At 40.7% G+C, this 19,825-nt stretch overlaps 2 protein-coding genes and 2 long non-coding RNA genes across 12 annotated transcripts in view; 3 read left to right on the top strand and 1 right to left on the bottom strand.

Annotated features, from left to right (window-relative positions):
- ESYT2 (extended synaptotagmin 2) overlaps positions 1-6,175 on the top strand; it is a 68,552-nt gene extending 62,377 nt beyond the window's left edge. For all 4 annotated transcript variants that reach the window (XM_083579427.1, XM_083579428.1, XM_083579429.1 and 1 more), the window contains 4 exons: positions 489-594; positions 2,457-2,506; positions 2,594-4,740; positions 4,908-6,175. In XM_083579427.1, the coding sequence (XP_083435553.1) occupies positions 489-594; positions 2,457-2,506; positions 2,594-2,639 (202 nt within the window). In that variant the 3' untranslated portion in view covers positions 2,640-4,740; positions 4,908-6,175. The remainder of the gene's footprint in view (positions 1-488; positions 595-2,456; positions 2,507-2,593; positions 4,741-4,907) is intronic.
- LOC310746271 lies at positions 5,950-13,782 on the bottom strand. Its single transcript, XR_014540560.1, has 2 exons — positions 13,515-13,782; positions 5,950-7,086 (listed from the first exon to the last, which is right to left on the bottom strand). It is a non-coding gene; the product is annotated as an uncharacterized lncRNA (long non-coding RNA).
- On the top strand, positions 11,106-12,617 carry LOC310746369. Its single transcript, XR_014540678.1, has 2 exons — positions 11,106-11,680; positions 12,384-12,617. It is a non-coding gene; the product is annotated as an uncharacterized lncRNA (long non-coding RNA).
- Positions 13,783-13,808: 26 nt separating the features above from the next.
- The window catches only part of NCAPG2 (non-SMC condensin II complex subunit G2), a 35,767-nt gene continuing 29,750 nt past the window's right edge, over positions 13,809-19,825 (top strand). For 2 of the 6 annotated variants that reach the window (XM_083579299.1, XM_083579304.1), the window contains exons 1-5: positions 13,809-13,929; positions 15,714-15,819; positions 15,910-16,098; positions 17,626-17,740; positions 19,364-19,524. In XM_083579299.1, the coding sequence (XP_083435425.1) occupies positions 15,742-15,819; positions 15,910-16,098; positions 17,626-17,740; positions 19,364-19,524 (543 nt within the window). In that variant the 5' untranslated portion in view covers positions 13,809-13,929; positions 15,714-15,741. The other 4 variants (XM_083579300.1, XM_083579301.1, XM_083579303.1 and 1 more) reach the window with 4 other exon arrangements.

Raw genomic sequence — 19,825 nt, forward strand, 5'->3', positions numbered from 1 at the left:
TCTTGCTTTGCTTGCAGTGAAATAGAAGTAATCAGGAGTATACAGTAAACTGTTTAGGAGTAAATAGATTTCCCAAGTTTGTGTTTTCTTTAACACTTATTTTAAAACACGGAACATGGTTTAGTACAATGTCTGTTTTAAAAGATGATTGGTTTTAGTAGCCTGGTATGCTTAGAAAGTAGAGATGGACAGAAATCTCAGAAAGCAAATAGTTTTGCAGAGGGAAGTGCTCACCATGAGGTGAGAGGGAGTTTATGTTTGTGAATATTTTTCCATTCAAGCTCAGTTGGAATCTCTCAAAGGCTGCTTTCAGAATTTCAGGCATTTCCCTCCTGCAGACCTGTTTTGCAGTTTAGAAATACAATTTAATAAAAATATAAACAGAGATTCTAAACTTGCTGGGCATCCTGTATCCGATGCCTTATTGTGTTCCATTTCATAAGCTCACTTTAAGATTGTTTTCTCTGAAAGATTGTTTCCCTTTTCAGCTTTGATTTCAGTGTTTCATTACCTGAAGTACAGAGAAGGACGTTAGATGTAGCAGTGAAGAACAGTGGAGGTTTCTTATCCAAAGACAAAGGACTGCTTGGTAAGGTAAGTTACAGATATAAAGAAAAAATACCATGGAATGCCGGTGCAGGTAAGTGTGAGTTAAAATGTTCTTCCTTTCTCAAAATACTACAGCCTAGAATCATCAGCGAAGCTGAATGTTGGAAGATGCAGGAGATGCAAAATGAAGTACTTTGTTTTGACCGAAGATTCAAGTCAAAGGAATTATATAGCACATAGTTAAACTATGGAATTCTCTACCACAATATGCAATGAGGGTTTTAAAAGGGGATGAGACACATTCTTGGAGGATGTGCTCATATCCTCCTTGTGGGCTCCCCATAAACATCTAGCTGACCACTGCGACTACAGACTGCTGGACTAAATGAGTCTTTGGTCTGATCCAGAACTGTTCCTGCTTCCTTATGTAATGGTCAGCGCTTCTCTTGTAGGCAGAATGGTGATTAAACACAGAGGTTGTGGAGAATGAGAGAGACAGTCTTAAGAACAGAGGGGCTTTAATCATCACATCATAGGAATGTAGGAAGCTGCCTTTTAGTGAGTCAGACCACTGGTCCATCTAGCCCAGTATTGTCTGTGCTGACTGGCAACAGTTCTCCAGGATTTCAAACCAGCATCTCTCCCATTCCTACCTGGAGATGCTGGGAATTTAGCGCAGGGCCTTTTCCGTGCAGCAACTTAGGAGCCACAAGTAGTCAACCCACTCCCTGCAATGTTGTGCAGTGCAGCAGATCTGGACCACCTGAGGAAATCTGAAGCAGCTGGGCCTTCCAAAAAGTCACCATTACAGAAATGGTAGGAGGGCAGCCTTGCACCTCGGCCTTGGCTCTTGGCTCTCACCCCAGAAACTGCACCCCTAGAAATAGACAATGTGACTTTGCGTGAGAGGAGAGTTATCGACCTGCCTTTTGTCTGAGCAGAGTTGCTGCTTGCTGTAGCCTCAGGACCTGAGCTATAGGCCCCAGCCTGGTGAGCTTGCCAGTACCCTTGCAAGGCCTCCAGTAAATACCCAGTCCTTGTGATGATGCAGCCAGAATGTATCTCCTTGACCTTTGACCATCTTGGTTTATTAAAGTTTGCCAGAGTGAAGTGAAGGCATGAGGCAGGAGCTGGTAATGCAGGTGAGCTGTGCACAGGCAAGCTGCCAGCTAGCTCTGCGGAGGCTCTTTTTATTAGCACAATATGCAAACCCAGGCAGATACATTTTGGACTGTGACCTTTACACATCTTCCAATCCCGAGATCGAGAGGTGGTACAAAGTTATTTTGGCACCTGTTTCCACCGCATCATTTCCCCCTTGAACAATGTATGACGAAGGAGACAAAGGTCACTGACAGGGCATGGCAGACCACTAAGAGAGCAAAGGTTAGATAGAAGGCATGATGTTCAGACAGCTGTGGCTTTGTCTGCAGGAGGAAGTGTGCTCCACACCTGGCGGTCATTCCTTCACCAGAGGGGTATCCCCAAGCGGGTTCAGGGTGTGGTCAATGCATCTTCGTGGTCCCAGCTGTCCTGAAAGAGGTGGCGAGTTGATCACTCCTGAAAAAGCCCACCCTGGACACTTTCACTGATTGCAACTTCGAACTGGCTGCAAACTCCTTTTTTTAGGCAAGGTGTTTGAGGCTTGTGGCGCAACAACTGCAAGTACCGATCCAGATTCAGCACATGGGAATTCTATATCATACTTGCGCCGCAAAATGTGTTGCTGAATGCTGTCACAATGAGACTCGAGCCTTTAAAGTTTGAGAGAGGGCATAAGCAGAAGTTCTACTTAAGCAGCTGTAGGGCACTTATAATTAAAAAAACTAAGTGTTAAATCACTCCTGCAAGATATTAGCAGGCCCAGATTTCTCGGAACTTCATTAGCTGCTTCTTTTCTTGCACAGGTATTGATACCACTGGCTTCTGAAGAACTTTCCAAGAGTTGCACCCAGTGGTAAGTACAATCACACTGGCACTCTTTCCATCTGAATTATTCTTGGTGCCTCCAATAAGACTGCTTTTATTTTTCTCCACCTTCTAGGTATGACCTAACAGAAGATGGTACAAGGCCGCATATTGCACCTTAGGCAGTTTGGGATGCCAGAAGCTCCTGTTCATATACTTTTGCCATCCTTTATATATTTTATCAACATTGTTCACACAGATGTATTAATATTTTTTATAACTCTTAGTTATTAGGCTCAACCAACACTTCCCAACAGTTTTATAATACTTGGACATTATATGTAGGCTTAAGTCCGTTTGTTAGCCTTTTTTCCTTCATTTGTTACAGCTACTTTAATGTGCAATAGGGTTTGTAGAGTAACCATGTTTCAATGGAACCTTTTATGGCATTTGTAACCTTGAGAAAAGTGAGATTTTATCTGGTTTTCCTATCTTGTTTCATATCTCACCAAGGTGTCTGCCATGTAAATAGATGCTATTTTTTTAAATAGAGTTTCCCCCAATGGTTTGAAGACAAAAGGAAAATGTAAACACAAATAAGATCTTTTTCTTTTAAATGCACGCTAAAAGCTTAAGGCAAAATGTTTAGGGAACGGTTTTCACAGCAAAAGTGTCTTAATCCTAAGATGACTGATTTCTTTAAAAAGAAAAGAAAAGCTACAGAAGGAATTAATTGAACAGTTAGCCCATATATTTCTGGCCTTAAAGCCTTGCAAAATGGGAGAGTACAAAATATTAACTTTTAATATTTATATAGAAAGGTATTCTTGGAATTGCAGATAATTCATATAATTCTAAAATTCATCCAGATGTTATAAAGAAAAGTATATATAATTACTGTACAAAAAAAATACTGTATGAAAATAAGATGATCATGGTGTTGAAATAATAGTATATTCATCTAGTCTCTTAAGATGCAAAAGTGAAGACTTGAGTAGTACAGTGTTTTGTAATGCACTTTTGCAGTCATTGCTTCCTGTTTAGAATTTATTTGCCCCACCTGAAATACCAGAAAATTGCCTATGCAACAGTATGGTTAAGATGTACTGCAGATTAAGAATTGATAACCACCCTAATGATTCAGAATCTGTGGTGGAATCACGTTGATTGTTTTACATATGAAGCTTCTTTAACTGGGTCTCTGGGACGTTTATCAGTGGTATCATAAAATGCCTGCAGGTCTCTTAAATTGGAACTCATATTATAGAAAGCTCAATATCTAGATTTCTGGTTAGCTTTTTCCAGTTGCTTCAATGCTTGGAGGAGTTTCTTCTCTTTTGGGTCTGATCTATGTGAAACACTCACATTCCATTCAAAACACCACTGCATTCTGCTGCAATGACTAGTTCATACACCACCAGTTAAGGAATCTGTCACTAGAGATTGAGCAGACCGTGTGCTCCACAAAGTCTGCAAAATCTGCCATGAATCTGGAATGTGTGGATCAGAATGATGTTAATGCAGTAAAAATGAGCCATTTAAAATCAAATGTATGTTCTAATCAGTGCAGCTTTTTCATTTGATTTTTACAGGCCCAGGAAATGCAGGAGTGGTTTGCAACAAATGGACTTGATAGATGTTTTGAGTGTGAACGTTTTGCTTCATTTTATTCATTGTTACTTTCGGAACAAAATCAATGGGGCATTGATTATATCTATTGCTTCCTTTTTTTGGAAAGCCTTTCTCAGATGGTTTTTAACAAAAATGTATATTTTTGTGGTTTAACCCAAGAAACAGTACACTTCCTCTGCAGACAGTAGCCTCACAATCTTGGGTAAATATGCAATTGCTTTTTAAAAACAAAATAACAATTTATCATTAGTTGATTCTCTTGGGGTGGCTTCTGACTACAAAATAATGTTTATGGGTAAATAAACTCCTGGAATACTAGCTTTATAATTAAACTTTAATAACCTTAATTCTCGCTTAGACAATTGGAATAATCCAACGGTAACGCCTCCTGCACAAGAACCATTCAGTTGAGCTTGCACAGAAGAGATTCCCATGTGCCCTTCAAGTATACTAAGAATACCGAAGTGCCTGTCATATAGATGTAGCAGACTGTTCATACCAAGTTTAAAAAACAAATTCATTTTCATTTGTCGGCGTGACACATTTGTACATACCCATTGGCATCCTATATGTAACATCAAGTTGTATTGTGTCATCTTTGCTAGGCAGACCTGTGCAGCATCATTCAGATAATTTGGCACATGCAGTGGCGTAGCGTGGGGGGTGCAGGGGGGGCGGGCCGCACCGGGCGCAACATCTGGGGTTAGGGCAAATCCATGGGTTAGGGGGCGCAAATCCACGGGTTAGGGGGCGCAAATTACTTGCCTTGCCCCGGGTGCTGACAACCCACGCTACGCCACTGGGCACATGTACATGAGCTCTGAGAGAGAGGCTCACCATAAACATAGCTTAGATTAAGGTGGTCCCCTACTTCATTTTAAGCATCTTCACTATATGACCACCGTTAGACAGCTCAAACAAGGGAGAACATATAATAGGAAGAAGAAGAGCCATAAGCTGTAGTTACCACGAGCCCTTATGAGAAATATGAAGACAAGGGAAATGTGACTCAAAGTTAAGTCTTATTGAAGAAAACTACTAACCCATATACCCTAGTATTCTCTCCTGGCTAAAATTGGTATTAGTAAGTAAGTGGCATTAGTTATGCTTCAATTCCTAAATGCTGAGATTCTTGGGAGAGGATGCCATAATGCCAACATATGGGCATGTAGCATCGTAGAACAAACAGGTTTCTCATTGTCAAAATTTGGCAGGAGGGTCCTACATAATTCTTTTGAGTATCTGAGTACCAGGTATGGTAACCTCTATTTCATGTATCTGCAATACTTTGGCATTAAGAATAGGATATTGGTGGGAATGCATAGAGGTAATGCAGGCCACTAGGGAACAGTGTGAAATACTCCCAATCTGTTATTAAAGGAAAAGCCGACATCTTTTCTCTTCATCCCTGGTCTATATCAATGTTCTTTCCCTACATCCCAAGGTATCCTGCATGAGGAAATAACAAATAGTGAGAGTTATGCCAAATGTATGCAAAAAGGCATTTGTAACAATGTGATAAGTCATCAAGGTGGCCCTCAGGCAGAGAGAAGCTCGCTCTCAAAAATCTGGACCAAAATCCTGGCTAATTACAAAGAAATGCTCTTTTCTACCTTAGGAAATCAGAAGCTGCATGCATGAATCTATTCTGTCCACAACTTGGTGGTGGTAAGATGAGGAAGAATGACGTTTCCATTAGCAAATCAAAGACTGAATGTCATCAGACTAGCTTTCCGCATCCTTTATTTTTTTAATTCTGTGCCTTAAAGGAAAGCTTAAATACTTTGTTTCAACCCAAGCTTTGTTCTCTGTATCTACCAGTTTTTGTTGCGTGCTATTGAAACTGTTCAGTGCTCTATGTTGCTGGAAAGGAAAGCAGCACTTTGCATTTAGAGCTATTATAATCCAAGCACCAAGTCACTATATTACGTGGGTTTTGGATTAAATTATTTGAACCTTCTCTATATCAGGCTTGCAGCAACTGCTGAAGGGAGGAGATAGGGTGGTCAGTTTAGTACAGATTGCCTTTTTCGCTCATGTAATTTTGCAATTGCATGTATTTATTCAATAAATGATTCATATGGGAGTTATTGGTGGATCTTTTCTTCCTTCATTCCAAGAAAGTCTTAAATATTTATTTACCCGACATAACAGGCAGTCATTAGTGCATCAGTGAGTTACTGCATTATCAGAAGACATGTATTCTGTGTATGTATGTTGACTACTGAAATCAATAGGAACTTCCTGCAGTACAGGGAAGAGATTCATTGATAAGCCTAAGCTTATGCCGTTGATGAAACTTGAGAAAAAGCAGATAGTTCCTTCCAAGACTTCTGTTGGTTGGATATCTACACTGATATAGCCTCTGTAATTGGTTTCCTGCAGAAGCAACATTTTTCAGAACTCACTCACATTGTGTTACAATCTTGAAGATAAGAGGGAGGGATGAAGGTATTTCAGAGAAGGTAGATGGAGCAAATAAGGCATATTTTTAAAATGGTTTTCAGTTCAGAAGAGACACGTCTTGTTCAGTTGCCCAGTGCATGGAAAACTCTCATAATACTGGGTCAGGTCTGCTTTTCTTTTACTTCCATCAACATTTCAGCCGTGTTAGAAATGCCTATGTGCATTGTCTTACAACAGCTGATTTTGTATTTTCTTGCATTAGTTAATTCTGCTTTTTAACCTATAAGCAAAGGCAGCTGTGGTAGCCCATAAGAAATTCAGAAATGCATACTTGGGCAATACTGTTATTAGGCCAACCACAAGTATCATAAACTGGTGAGCAAGGTACTCACTTCTACAAAGGCACAAAAGCTGGGAGGGGAGGCTGATTTCTGCAGTGGCATCTCAGTCCCCACACCTTATGTCACATATGATGGCAGGTGTGACTGGTTTCTGAAAAGCAGCCTCATAGGCCCAGTAAGCCAAGTTTGGCCCACAAGCTGGGGCTTCCCTCTGATTTTAAAGGTATGATGTCCATTTAGTCACAGTCTTCTGTTGAGATAAAGAAACACGATGATTGATTCACCCATTAAAAAAAAATAAATCTAAATCCAGCTGTTACCTTGGTTCGTCTCTATCACTGGCTTCCTTGTTAGGTGGAAAACAGAAATAAACTAGTTTTTAAATTAAGGAGGCTGAGATTAACTTTAGTTGCTGTCCTAGGTGAAAAAGAAGTCACTGAAAGCTATATAAGGTAATTTAAGATAAGTGGTACATTTTTAAGCTACAAGGAGACAAAAAAGCGAGCTCTTGGCAACAGTTCTGATGCAGTCTCAAATAGTGTGCTTTTTCAATCATGCACACAACTCATAAATAGCACTAGATGGTGCTATAGATTCTGATGAATAAGTGCTCTTCCCAGGCCAGCCTATTCGTGGACAAAAGCTAAAAGCTTTAGTTGTACCAGTTTTCCCCCCTGGTATATCGTAATTTGAGGAATGTACTATATGTACTATGAATGTGCTCAGGAAATCTTGTAAACATTGATGGCTGTTGGTTTTTAAAATCTCTCTTTTTATGGTACCACTCTCTTGATTTATGTCTGGTTTTTGTACCCCACCCTGGGATTAAGTGGGATAATGGGCTGGTTAAAAATATTTTGAAAAATAAATGGTACACAGACTCTGTAGAAATGCAGAAAACATCAAAATTACAAAGTGAACTTCTGCAACCAAAGAGGAAAATAATATCGAAATTATACAGCTTGCTCCTTGAATGAGAACTGAAAGATGAGGTAATAAAAGAACCAGTGATAAAATGGTCACAAGAGCTGGGCCAGACAATTCATTTCTACAGTGGGGAAAGATTATGGAAAACTGATATAAATTTTACAGCGTGCTATTCGATTAAGGAAAATATAATGAAGATGTTTTACCGCTGGTACCTCACCCCAGTGAAACTATCAAAAATGTATAAAAAATCAAATCTCTGTTGGAGATGCAAAACAGAGGTGAGGACGATGTATCATATGTGGTGGGGGTGCAAAGTGGTGAAACAATTCTGGATTATGATACATGAAGAGCTTAAAAAGATATTTAGGAGTTCAATCTTTAAAAAACCAGAGGCATTTTTGCTGGGTTTAGTACTGAGTGACATTCCTAAGGATAAAAGGAATGTATTCCTTTACGCAACCGCGGCAGCCAGAATCGTAGTGGCAAAAAAGTGGAAAACTGATAAAATACTAGAATTACTAGGATGGAGAATCAAATTTCTTGAATTCGTGGAGATGGCAAAATTAACAGCATCAGTTAGAGGCTACTCTAATAAAAAAATTAATAGAGTGGGAATGCGTTAAGGAATACATGAAAAAAGGTGCTGGAGCTTAAAAATTAATTGCAAAAGTATAAAAGGCGCAAGGAGATAGGATAATATATTAAGGATGGAATAACAAATAAAGTGAATAACGCAACAATAACAAAAATAATAGTAGGTAAAGAAGATCACACACAGATGGAACGAAGTACTGGGCTGTGGGGGAGGGAGGTGAGGGGATTAATTGAAACTGTTAAAGATTGGTATAGGATTTTAAATTTTCATAAAGATTCTATAAGGGAAGCAGAAAGCAGCAAGAAATATCAAGTAAAGGTATCAGAGAGGAGATCAGTGTAAATGAAAACATGAGACTTACGGTTTTATTACATATGATTTTATTTTGGAGTTGTCTGTTTATTTTGGAGTTGTTTGTTGTAAAGAATGTATATTATGTGAACAAAATAATAAAGGATGAAACTGAAAAAAAAAGAGAAAGAAAAAGAAAATGTTATTAGCCTAAAGAGCTGTAAGTTAATACATAATGGGGCAACGGGGACAAAGAAGGCAGAATTATTTAGAATTGGATAAGAAGATGGCGTATATAATGTTTGTTCACTTATCAATGTAAACTATGCTTGTGTATTTAGACCTCTACACTCCTCCAAGGTGCATAGCCCTACAAGTCCACATTGACAGTTCCATAACCCCCCCCCCCCAAAAAGTAATAGTAAATACAGTAATAGTGTGTTAACTATTGTTTTCGTGAGAGCTTTTAAAAAAGCAGATTGTGAGATAGGGCATTTGGATGATGGAAATCAGACTTCAAACCCTAAGGAACAGCTAGGTTTCCTAGAATAATGTAATGTAAGAAGGTTCCCTGTGCTGGGAAATTGCAGTACCCTGCAGCAAAAGTAGAATCACAAGAGAAGGTATGCATAAGAAATAGAATCTAGTCCTCTGGAAAGTCCCTTGAACTTCTGGCCTGGCCATATTAACATTTGCGGCAGAGTGCATGACAGATGCCCCATTTGCCTAAGTGACAGGAAGGCAAACTACTATAGGATTTAGGAGAAGTTTTTGAGTGATCTTCCAATTTTATAAAAAGTAATACAGTAAGTGAAATGAAAAATAGAAATGGAAGGAAACATTAAACGTCAATTGCAAAGAAACCCAATAGTAACAAAGTGTATATAAAATAAGCTTTACTGCAATATAAATAGCTGTTCCAGAATTGTCTCCTCACCACTCAAGTGTGCACTATATAAAAGAAAACTGACTCTCATGTCAAAATAACTGTTTTCTGAAGGGGCATAGATGGTATATAGTCAAATAGATTCACCAGCTATCATATGATGTCACATTCTGGGAATATTACTTTTGTTACTGCTGATAGCAGTGAATAATACACAAAATTACAATGGCTTGCCTGAGGCATTCTAGACTCCTTGACAGTTAAGAGGGATCTCTTCAAGGGGGGGGGGGACGAGACTGTCTGATGAAGGGACAGTATGGAAGCAAGCTTGCATTTGCTGTTGCTCTGCAACCTTGTATTGAAGGCCCCCTTTCCCAGATTGCTTTAACAAGATTTGACGGGAGAAGGATAGTTAAGTATATGATTAATAAAAAAAGGTATAGATTATTCTGAACTGATGTGCAGACACGTCAAAATGGAATTGTACAATTTAGGTACTGTTGAAGGATGACATCCTGCAAAAACTTGACAACTGGCTCATTATTACTTGCACAAAGCAATTCTTACATCCCTTTTTTGTTTTCTGCTGTATCACTTAAGATCTGATCTTTGTTATTCAGCCTGCTATGATTTCTGTGTCAAGATCTAGTTGCAGGGACACGTTGAAATAAAAACCTGAATTTAATAAGCTATGTTAAATTGTAGGGAGAGCGGTATTTCAGTGAGTTTACCTGATGGGTACCGTTCAGAGTTGGAAACATTGATAAATTACTGCAATTTGTACCCTGGCACTGCTCGCAAATGGAAGCGCCAGCCAATTAATTAGGCATATATCCCCGCTTTACAATGGCTGCTCTTATTTAAACTGCCTCCACACTGTTGCTGTAGGGCTGTTAAAGCTGAGCTGTAAACAGCAGTCAGAGGGGAGCAGGGAACCAGTTGTCGTGCCAAGGAATTGGAGTCAAGGAATTGAGCCAGAGAACTGAAGAACATGCCAAAGCCAGAAATATATCCGGCAACGACTCAGCCCAAAGTCTGAGAATATGTCACTGTCCAGACTCCAGGACGGTACCACAGTCTGCAGTTGTGGGAGTAGCACATGCACAGAGTGTTGTGGGTTCCTGGTTCCAGTTCTGGCAGCTACAGTTTTCTTTGAGTAACTCAGATTATTTTTAACTTCACTTTCTATTCCTGCCCCTTGCACAATAGAGGTAAAGGGACTCCTGACCATTAGGTCCAGTCGCAGACGACTCTGGGGTTGCGGTGCTCATCTCGCTTTATTGGCCGAGGGAGCCGGCGTACAGCTTCCGGGTCATGTGGCCAGCATGACTAAGCCGCTTCTGGTGAACCAGAGCAGCGCATGGAAACACTGTTTTATCTTCCCGCCGGAACGGTATCTATTTATCTACTTGCACTTGACGTGTTTTCGAACTGCTAGGTTTGCAGGAGCAGGGACCAAGCAATGGGAGCTCACCCCGTTGTGGGGATTCGAACCGCCAACCTTCTGATCGGCAAGCCCTAGGCTCTGTGGTTTAGACCACAGCACTACCCGCGGCCCTCCCCTGCACAATACACTTTAATAAAAGCTTCTTTCTCATATATGTTTTTTAAAAACTCTTTTCTATATAAGTGTCTAGCGCCATATAAATGTCTAAAAATTTAATAAACCCTGAAGCCAAACTTCATTACAATGTATTTTACCCTATTGGGGAAAAAGTCATCTTTGTCAACTTCTGGTTTGTACTCTGCATATACTCTGGGGCTAGTCTACACCATATCGGCCTCCCCATTTAGATTTAGGTGGCATCATTACAGCTGGAAGCAGAAAGGTTCTCTGTCAGGTAGCACTTTTAAATGACAAATTAGGAATCCTAACATATAACAAACAAAAAATGTGCATATAAAATTAGAAAAAGAAATGAAGGTTCTGCTGCTTTCTCTCTGAGGTAGTAAGCTTCATACCATATAAACAATTTCAATAAATTCAAAATGCCATTCTATTTCTTAACAGCATCTTGGCAGTCAAAAACAAGTCTCCTTTTGCAACTGTTCCTCAATCCATAGTTCCACCTGAGGTGGCAGAGCAGCCTGCCAATTTCTGATTCTTTTAACTGGCTCTTAATCTTAATTGTAACATGTAAGGTCTAGGGACGCGGTTGGTGCTGTGGGTTAAACCACAGAGCCTAGGACTTGGCGGTTCGAATCCCCGCAACAGAGTGAGCTCCCGTTGCTCGGTCCCTGCTCCTGCCAACCTAGCAGTTCGAAAGTACGTCAAAAATGCAAGTAGACACACACAAATACAAAACTAAAACAATCTTGGGATTCAATACAGCCCAAGCTTGTCAACGCTCCTCTTTTGTGGAAAAAGCAGCAAAACACTTGAGAAGCACAAATTGTTCAAGTGTAAGAAGATACTACTAGCCTTATTGGAGAAATTTTCTCTTGGGGCTGGATCAGATAAGTTTTAAGATGCATTTGTATGGTACATTTACATAAAAAGTAACAAAAGTTATTATTTGTTTGTATACAGTAATTCATTAACAGAAGGTGATATTTGAATTCTTACATTTCACTTTGTGTGTAGATTTACTTTGGGTGTTGAGAAAACAGCTGCGTGTAATAAATGTTTAACTTAAAAAAAAAAGCAAGTAGATCAATAGGTACTGCTCCGGCGGGAAGGTAAACGGTGTTTCCGTGCGCTGGTTCGCCAGAAGCGGCTTAGTCATGCTCCACATGACCCGGAAGCTGTACACCGGCTCCCTCGGCCAGTAAAGCAAGATGAGTGCTGCAACCCCAGAGTCGGCCACGACTGGACCTAATGGTCAGGGGTCCCTTTACCTTTAAGGTCTGGGGAATGAATGCAGCTCTCCAGACCCCCCTTTCAGTCCCACGCCACAACCCCCATTGGCCCTGCCCAACTGGAATATGAACTCTGATAATGCTTCTTACTTGCCGTGATAGAGGTTAGAGTGATGCACAGTAGAAAAAGTACAATTTGCTTTACTTGGCTCACTCACTTTTGCCAGGCTCATCATTGCTGGCCCTCAGAAAGCCACCCAGGAGGAAATGCTTCTGCGGGGGGGGGGGGGGGAACCCCACCCCCAGCAGTAGACAATATATTAAGTAAGTTTGGGCTGCAAGACTGAATAGTGCCTTACAGTGCAACCTTCAATATATGTACTCATTATTTAGCACACTTGATGTATTTATTCATAGAACTAGTGCGCTGTAGTGGTTAAGAGGTTTAGGACTAGGACCTGAGAGACCAGGGTTCAAATCACCTCAGCTATGACGCTCACTAGGAGACACTGGGCCAGTTGCTGCTTCTCAGCCTAACATACCTCACAGGGTTGTTGGGTAAGTGAGGAGGCAGAGAACCATGTGCACCACCTTGATTGCCTTTGAGGTCGGCAGAGACATCACCTTCCCAACAAAGGTCCGTATAGCTAAAGCCATGGTTTTCCCCAGTAGTGATGTATGGAAGTGAAAGCTGGACCATAAAGGCTGGTCGCTGAAGAATTGATGCTTTTGAATTATGGTGCTGGAGGAGACTCTTGAGAGTCCCATGGACTGCAAGAAGATCCAACCTCTCCATTCTGAAGGAAATCAGCCCTGAGTGCTCACTGGAAGGACAGATCATGAAGCTGAGGCTCCAATACTTTGGCCACCTCATGAGAAGAGAAGACTCCCTGGAAAAAACCCTGATGTTGGGAAAGATGGAGGGCACAAGGAGAAGGGGACAACAGAGGACGAGATGGCTGGACAGTGTTCTCGAAGCTACCAGCATGAGTTTGACCAAACTGCGGGAGGCAGTGGAAGACAGGAGCGCCTGGCGTGCTCTGGTCCATGGGGTCACGAAGAGTCGGACACGACTAAACAACAAATTGTGTTTAGGACTGCAGTACCTCACGTGACCGCCAGGATGTCTAGAGAGCCCCCCCCCCCCCAATAAACGCCAGATAGACGGGAGTTTTACCTCACGTCTTAATGCATATTATTTCTGAAATACCAACCAACCACCTCAGCGAACGAACCCTTTAAGCGCGCACAATCCCACACCCTTTGTAATCGCCCTGAAGGCCTTGAAACGCAGCAGCGCCGCCACTGAGACAGGCGCTTCGATTTCCGGTTCCCAACCGAAGGCTGACGGACAAGTGCGCACGCGCGCGGCGGCTACGGACCGGAAGAAGTCTCGCCGCGCGGCCTCTCCCCGCCCCTTTCCCTTCCTTCCTCACCTCACCTCCCCGCCCTTACTTCCGAGCTTCGTCCAATGACTAGCCGCGAGCCGGCCTCTGTGGCGCGCATGCGTCGTCTCTTGACGTTGCCGCTCGCGGGAGAATTCGAATCCAGCTGCGCGGGCGCCAAACGGAGCTGGTCGTGGATTCTCAACGGTGAGTTTTGAGTGGAGAGCGCGAGGCCGTGGCAGGTGAATTATAAACGGAATTATGTTAGGGTAAGCTAGGTCTGTGGTGACCTACTTTTGACAGTGGCCAATGCCCAGCAGCTGCCTGCTAGTTAGGGAGCCGGAAGGGTGGGCGTCTTGTGGAGAAAGGTAAAGGAATAGGCCTGCTGGATTAATGCTAAGGACCCGCCCAGCCCTGCTTTCTCTATTTCACATCTTATTCAAACAGCTTATTATCGTCCCGTCCCGTCCCTTTTTCCTCGTGTGACGTGCCTTTCCGATAGCAAGCCTCAGGGGAAAGGACTGTCTTACTATACTGGCGTTTGTAGGTTGCTCTGGGTGGCTTTTCTGCTCGAAGAAAGTGAGGTAAAAGCACACCTTTGAAATGGTTTGTTGTTGTTATTTAGTGACTTCTAGGTGAGTCTGAAACAGGGAAGTGACAGGAGAAGGGGGGGGATTGTATACAAGGTGGAAATTATTTTATTTAAGCCAGGTCCATTAATTTCAGTGGTCTACAGTGGTACCTCGTGTTACAGACGCTTCAGGTTACAGACTCCGCTAACCCAGAAATAGTACCTCGGGTTAAGAACTTTGCTTCAAGATAAGAACAGAAATCATGCAGCGGCAGTGGGAGGCCCCATTAGCTCAGGTTAAGAACAGTTTGAGGTTAAGAACGGACCTCCAGAACAAATTAAGTTCTTAACCCGAGGTACCACTGAACTGTGAATAGAATAGAATAGAATCCCATACATATGGGAACAGAGGTATGTGATGATGAAAAGAGAATTGTGTGCCTTCAGTTCCTTTTTTAAAAAAAGAAACAATATAAAAAATATTCTACCTTCAACTTCAGGAATATGTGGTTGGGGGGAAAAGGGGGTAGGGTTGGCTTCGGGCAGGGTGGTGGGGGTGGGGAGCAAATGGCCACAGTAAACATGCTGTAGCCAAAAAGAGCGAGGAAAGAAAACCTATGGATACTTTAATCTTTGTCATCTTTTTTTTCTCAAAATTCATATTGTGCAGGACAATAAAAAAGTATGAATCACCAGTAGCTGGAACTAGTGAGCTATTGTGGTAAGGCTAGTTATACTACATGTTCTGCCCAGTTGCTAGAACAGTTGCCAGTCCATTAATTTACTTAAGTATAGAAACATAGAGAGACAGTACCTAAAGCAGTGCACGGGATAAACTAAAACTACTGATATTACCAAAAATAGCAGTAAAACATCCATTGCTGCCAGATGGACAATAATTCATGGCCAAATTAAAACAGCAGCAGTTAAATACATTCAGTTATGTGGTGAAAAAAAATCCTGTAAAGACAGCTGGGCCAGAATATATCTTTAGAAAGAGCCAGGCCAACAGTGTAGGAAACAGTTGCTCCAAGGAGTTGAAGTGCAGATGCTGCCAGGTTTAAAGGAGGTAACCTAGTGGGGCAGTGGTTAGTGAGGAAATAATGTTTTCTTGGAAGCAAGCAACATGAAGGCAAAGTTTTTCTTTTCTTTTTTTTTGCGAGGGAGGGGGAGGAAACAAACCATAATCACTAGTTTGCACCTAGTATGAAACCAGTCTCTGGTTTGTTTCCACTCTAGTGTGTCAAGGTAAGGAGCAGGGGAGAAGCAAATCGGAGACATTTGAGCAGTCTGCACCTACATACTTCTTATTCATATTAAAAATGTAATGCAGTGTGTGAACTAGGTTTGTATGCCAACCAGTTCTGAATTGCTGTTCTGGCATTAAATTGGATTTCCTGTTGCAATGTTTTCCTCTTAGACTTTTATGGATTATGAAGTAATACAACATGGCAAAACGTGAAGCTTTTCTACAGGCTGCTTTTAATGGTGCCAACAAGGAGTTCTTGCATTTTATCCAACTTCACGTAAGTAAATATGAAGAGAAAAAAAGTGCCTGGAGTGGGATGAAACGCTTTTCTTCAGTGACAAACTTTTGGTTTGTATCATTTTTACAGAAAGATGCAGCAGATCCATTTGATTTGAATGAGTTGTTGCAAGAATTATCTAGGAAGCAGAAAGAAGCATTGTGGGAGAAGTTAGCACAGTGGTTGGCACAAGTTTTAGTGGAAGACCCAACAGAAGAATGGCAGAGAGATGGAGAAGACTGTGATGACGACATGGAAATTGAGACAGCTGCTAAAAGGGTATTTCTTATAACAGATTCCTGCTATGTTTCATGAGCTGATACAATTACTGTAATTATTTATTCACTTGTTCATTTATGTGGCTACCACCTTAGACACCAGAAGCCTTTCATATGCACTCCTTTTATGTCAGTTTCATTTACATCAGGGGTGGGGATCCTTTTGGCCTGGCCAGCCAGATTTTTAGCTTCTCTACCCTCGTCAGCTGGGTTCAGGCATGCTAGCTTGAGTTCAGGCACACTCAAACCCTACACAAAGCAGGATTGAATCCCCTGTGCAACTGTGTTTACCTCCCCCACACCTGATTGCATATATATGATTGCAGGCATGAGGCAGGTGGCCAGGGTTTCTGAAAAACAGATCCATAGGCCAAATAGGAAGGCCCAAGTTTGGCTTACAGACTGGAGGTTCCCCACCTCTTGATTTACATCCTGTAGTTCCCTGTCAGAATGGCTTATGCTGGGCTTCCAGGCCTTTCCACACATTGTCCATTCTAGCTTTTATACAGCAGAGGGGCCAGGGGAAAGCATGATGGTAATAGTTTGAGAATCTCAAATTCAAGTTGCAGATGCCTTTGTTAACATGAAGTGAAGGTTTATTATTTATCAAAATCTCAACTGCTTTCTTCAGGAAAGCAGTGCAGAATTGTGTGAGTTTTCTTCACTATACTGTACTGAAAATAATGGCTTACAGCTAATTTAGACCCATTGATTTAAGTGGATCTACTCTGATTAGAGCTTGATTGGACACAACCCAGTCTGCTTAAGGGTTCTTTGAAACCTATTCTCTCTTAAAGAAAACACAGTTACCTAGTCTATCCACTTAGGTTAATTGGCTCTCAGCTCCTAATTCAATGAATTTATTTGTTCTTGGTTCAAGTTCTTTTGCTGTAAATTTGTAGATACATGGATAATTTTTTTAACAGCTTAAGGAAGAGTGCTGTGTTACTTCAAAGCTTATATTCTGCACCATGAATATGAATTCACATCAGTTGATTGGATGTTGTTGTAAAACCTGTTTGTAAGTAGTTGCAAACTGGTACAAAGTTTTTTACTTGTTTTGTTTTTGTTTTCTAAACCTCAAAACTTGAACAGTGGCAGATCCTGAAAAAGACAAGGAAACAAAAATATGCTGCAAGGAGGAGAAAAAGACATACAAAAATTAGTGCCCTATTAATTTCAGTGAGAGAGCTTAACATGTGTTTAAATATTTTCTGCTGGAAAGTGCTTGACTGGCTAGATCACGTTCATGATGTTTGGAAAGACACTTACTCTCACAATAGGTTTTAATGGGGGATCACAGCAGTGCTGCTCTACCATAATTGTAAATACTGCCTAGTAAAAAATAAATTAGTACCTGCGTTTAATAAAGGGAGGACATACTTAAATACCTTTCAGCAAAGGATTTTATTCCAGCTAATATTAAACCAAATCATACTGCTTTCAGTTTTTCTTGAATAATTGTGGCCTGATGTTGTAGTTTAACTTCATAGCCTTGTTAAGTAAGTGTACCTCTCTCAACTTTTAGGAAGAAACCACAGCTGTCATCCATGGTGTTGCCACTGTAGTTACTACTTCCATACCCACAGTAGATGAAAATGTAAACATCAAAGCTCTTTTAGAATGTGCACTGATACTAAATGGTATGTATTTCAGTTGATCTCAGCATACTAGGATCTTTGGTATATTGATAGTGCTAAACATCCTTTGTGTGAACAAGCAAATATTTAAAATAAAAGGAATGCCACTTCTGGGAGTGGAAGTAATTTAAACCTACTGACTTATGGCTTTCTTCATACAATTGCATGTTCCTTGAACATTTAAAACCCATCTTTTCTTTAGCTATTATTGTTCCTTTATGGCATATTTTGAAAACCATATTACATGTCATATAACCACTTATCTCATAACAGATTCACTGGTTTGCATAGCAACAAAGTAATAATCTAAAATGTTGGTGTAAATATTGTATCTGTTGATATGTTTATAGCTTAGCAAGTGGGTGTAAGTGCTTTACAAGCTTCAAGTACTCTTGATGTGGGTTTCAGACTGTAAAACGACTAGAATAAACTTACTGAAACAAACCAGGGAGAAGAGACTGTGGAAGAAGATTGGAAAAAAGTTTAAAGTTTATTTATAGAAATATTGTAAAATTAATGAGTGTTAGAAAAATGTTGGAATGAAATTGTATGGCTTTAGTATAAAAGTTATAAGGAGTTAAGCATAATTAAGTATTATGGTATTAAGGGAAAATAAGGTTAAAATACGTTAAGATAGTTATATGACAAAAAATAGAGAAAGACGGAAAGGAATTGCTGAAACAATTAATGGAAGTAGAATACAAAAAGGGAGGTGAGAGGAGCTCGATGAAACAAGGGAATGAAAGATAGGGTATTGAAATGGCATGATGTATGTTTTTAAATTGTTTTTGTTTTGCTTTGTTTAGTTTAATGTGTTAAGGTTGTGTTTTGTATTGTTTATATATTGTATTGTATCTTTTTATTCTTCTTTTTTTTCTTCTCTTTTTTGCCTTTTTTCTTCGTCTTTTCTTATCTTTCTTTTTCTTTTTGTAAGTTTCAAAAGTAATAAATATTATTTAAAAAAATAAAAATAAACTTACTGAAACAAAACTATAACCTTGGTCGTACCACAAATTCATCCAAAGCTAGTTCTTAAGCCTAAGTGTAGTCCATCCCCTGTTTAGTCATACGCACCTCATAGGAATCACTGTATTTCTTGCTTAACCTGGAATGAGAGTACGCTGTGGTGGGAGAGCAGAGGGTCTCCCCTTTGCCCGTACTATCATCCCGACTAGAATGGTCCCTCCCCCATAATCCATTCACAATAGAGCTCGCCTACTGGGACCAATAGAAGCTTTTATGCCATTGCAAATATGTTGCACCTAGCTCCCCTGATTCTCAATGGGAACCACGGGAGAAATAGTTAAAGCCACCCAGACTATGGACCCAATCCAATTTGGGTCCCCCTGGTTTACCTGTTTATGTTTTACAAAATTATGTATGCCGTGGTTAACTGTGCTCTTAAGGTCACATCAAATTTTCCTAAGAAATGTAAATGACAAAGATAGAGTTACTGAGTTTGGCAGTAAAACAATTTTTCTGAAAGACAGCTGTCTTGTACCTGGCATTTTGGACAGCAACATAAGAAAATCAGCTTTGAGTTACGTTTATTGAAGCATTTTAAGATTGCTAGCAGTCTTTTTTTGACACATAAATTTATTTGTGCTTGCTATGATTTTGTTGCAGGCATTCTTTACACATTACCTGACTCTGAAAAATCTCTGCTGGGAGCCATCCAGTGCCTATGTGAGCGATGGTGGGAGAAGGGACTTCAAAGAAAAGAAGTGTTTGGGAAAAGTGCTTTCATCATGCTTCTGAAAAAGAGTCTTGAAAAGAAAATTGTTGTGGTATGCTTTATATAGTTAATGAGTTAATTCATGTTTATATACACTGGAGGCCCCCTGTCACCGCTGCCATAGAGAGCCAGAGAAGTATGGCTGTATATTTCCTCCCATCTCCTGCAGGAACCAGTAGCAGTGATGGGGAGAGCTGATCCATCTGCCCACACTTACTTCCTACTCACCTGAGGCTGCTTGTCTACTGAAACAACTCCCCAGCAACCATCTGCTAGGTTGCCACTTTGTTCCTCCTTGGCCTCTGACACTGCTGAAACTAAAAGAGTGATGTCAGTGTCAGGTGCATGGCAAC

Source organism: Podarcis filfolensis, assembly GCF_964270895.1.
Source record: "Podarcis filfolensis genome assembly, chromosome: 12".
Classification (NCBI taxonomy): Eukaryota; Metazoa; Chordata; class Lepidosauria; order Squamata; family Lacertidae; genus Podarcis; species Podarcis filfolensis.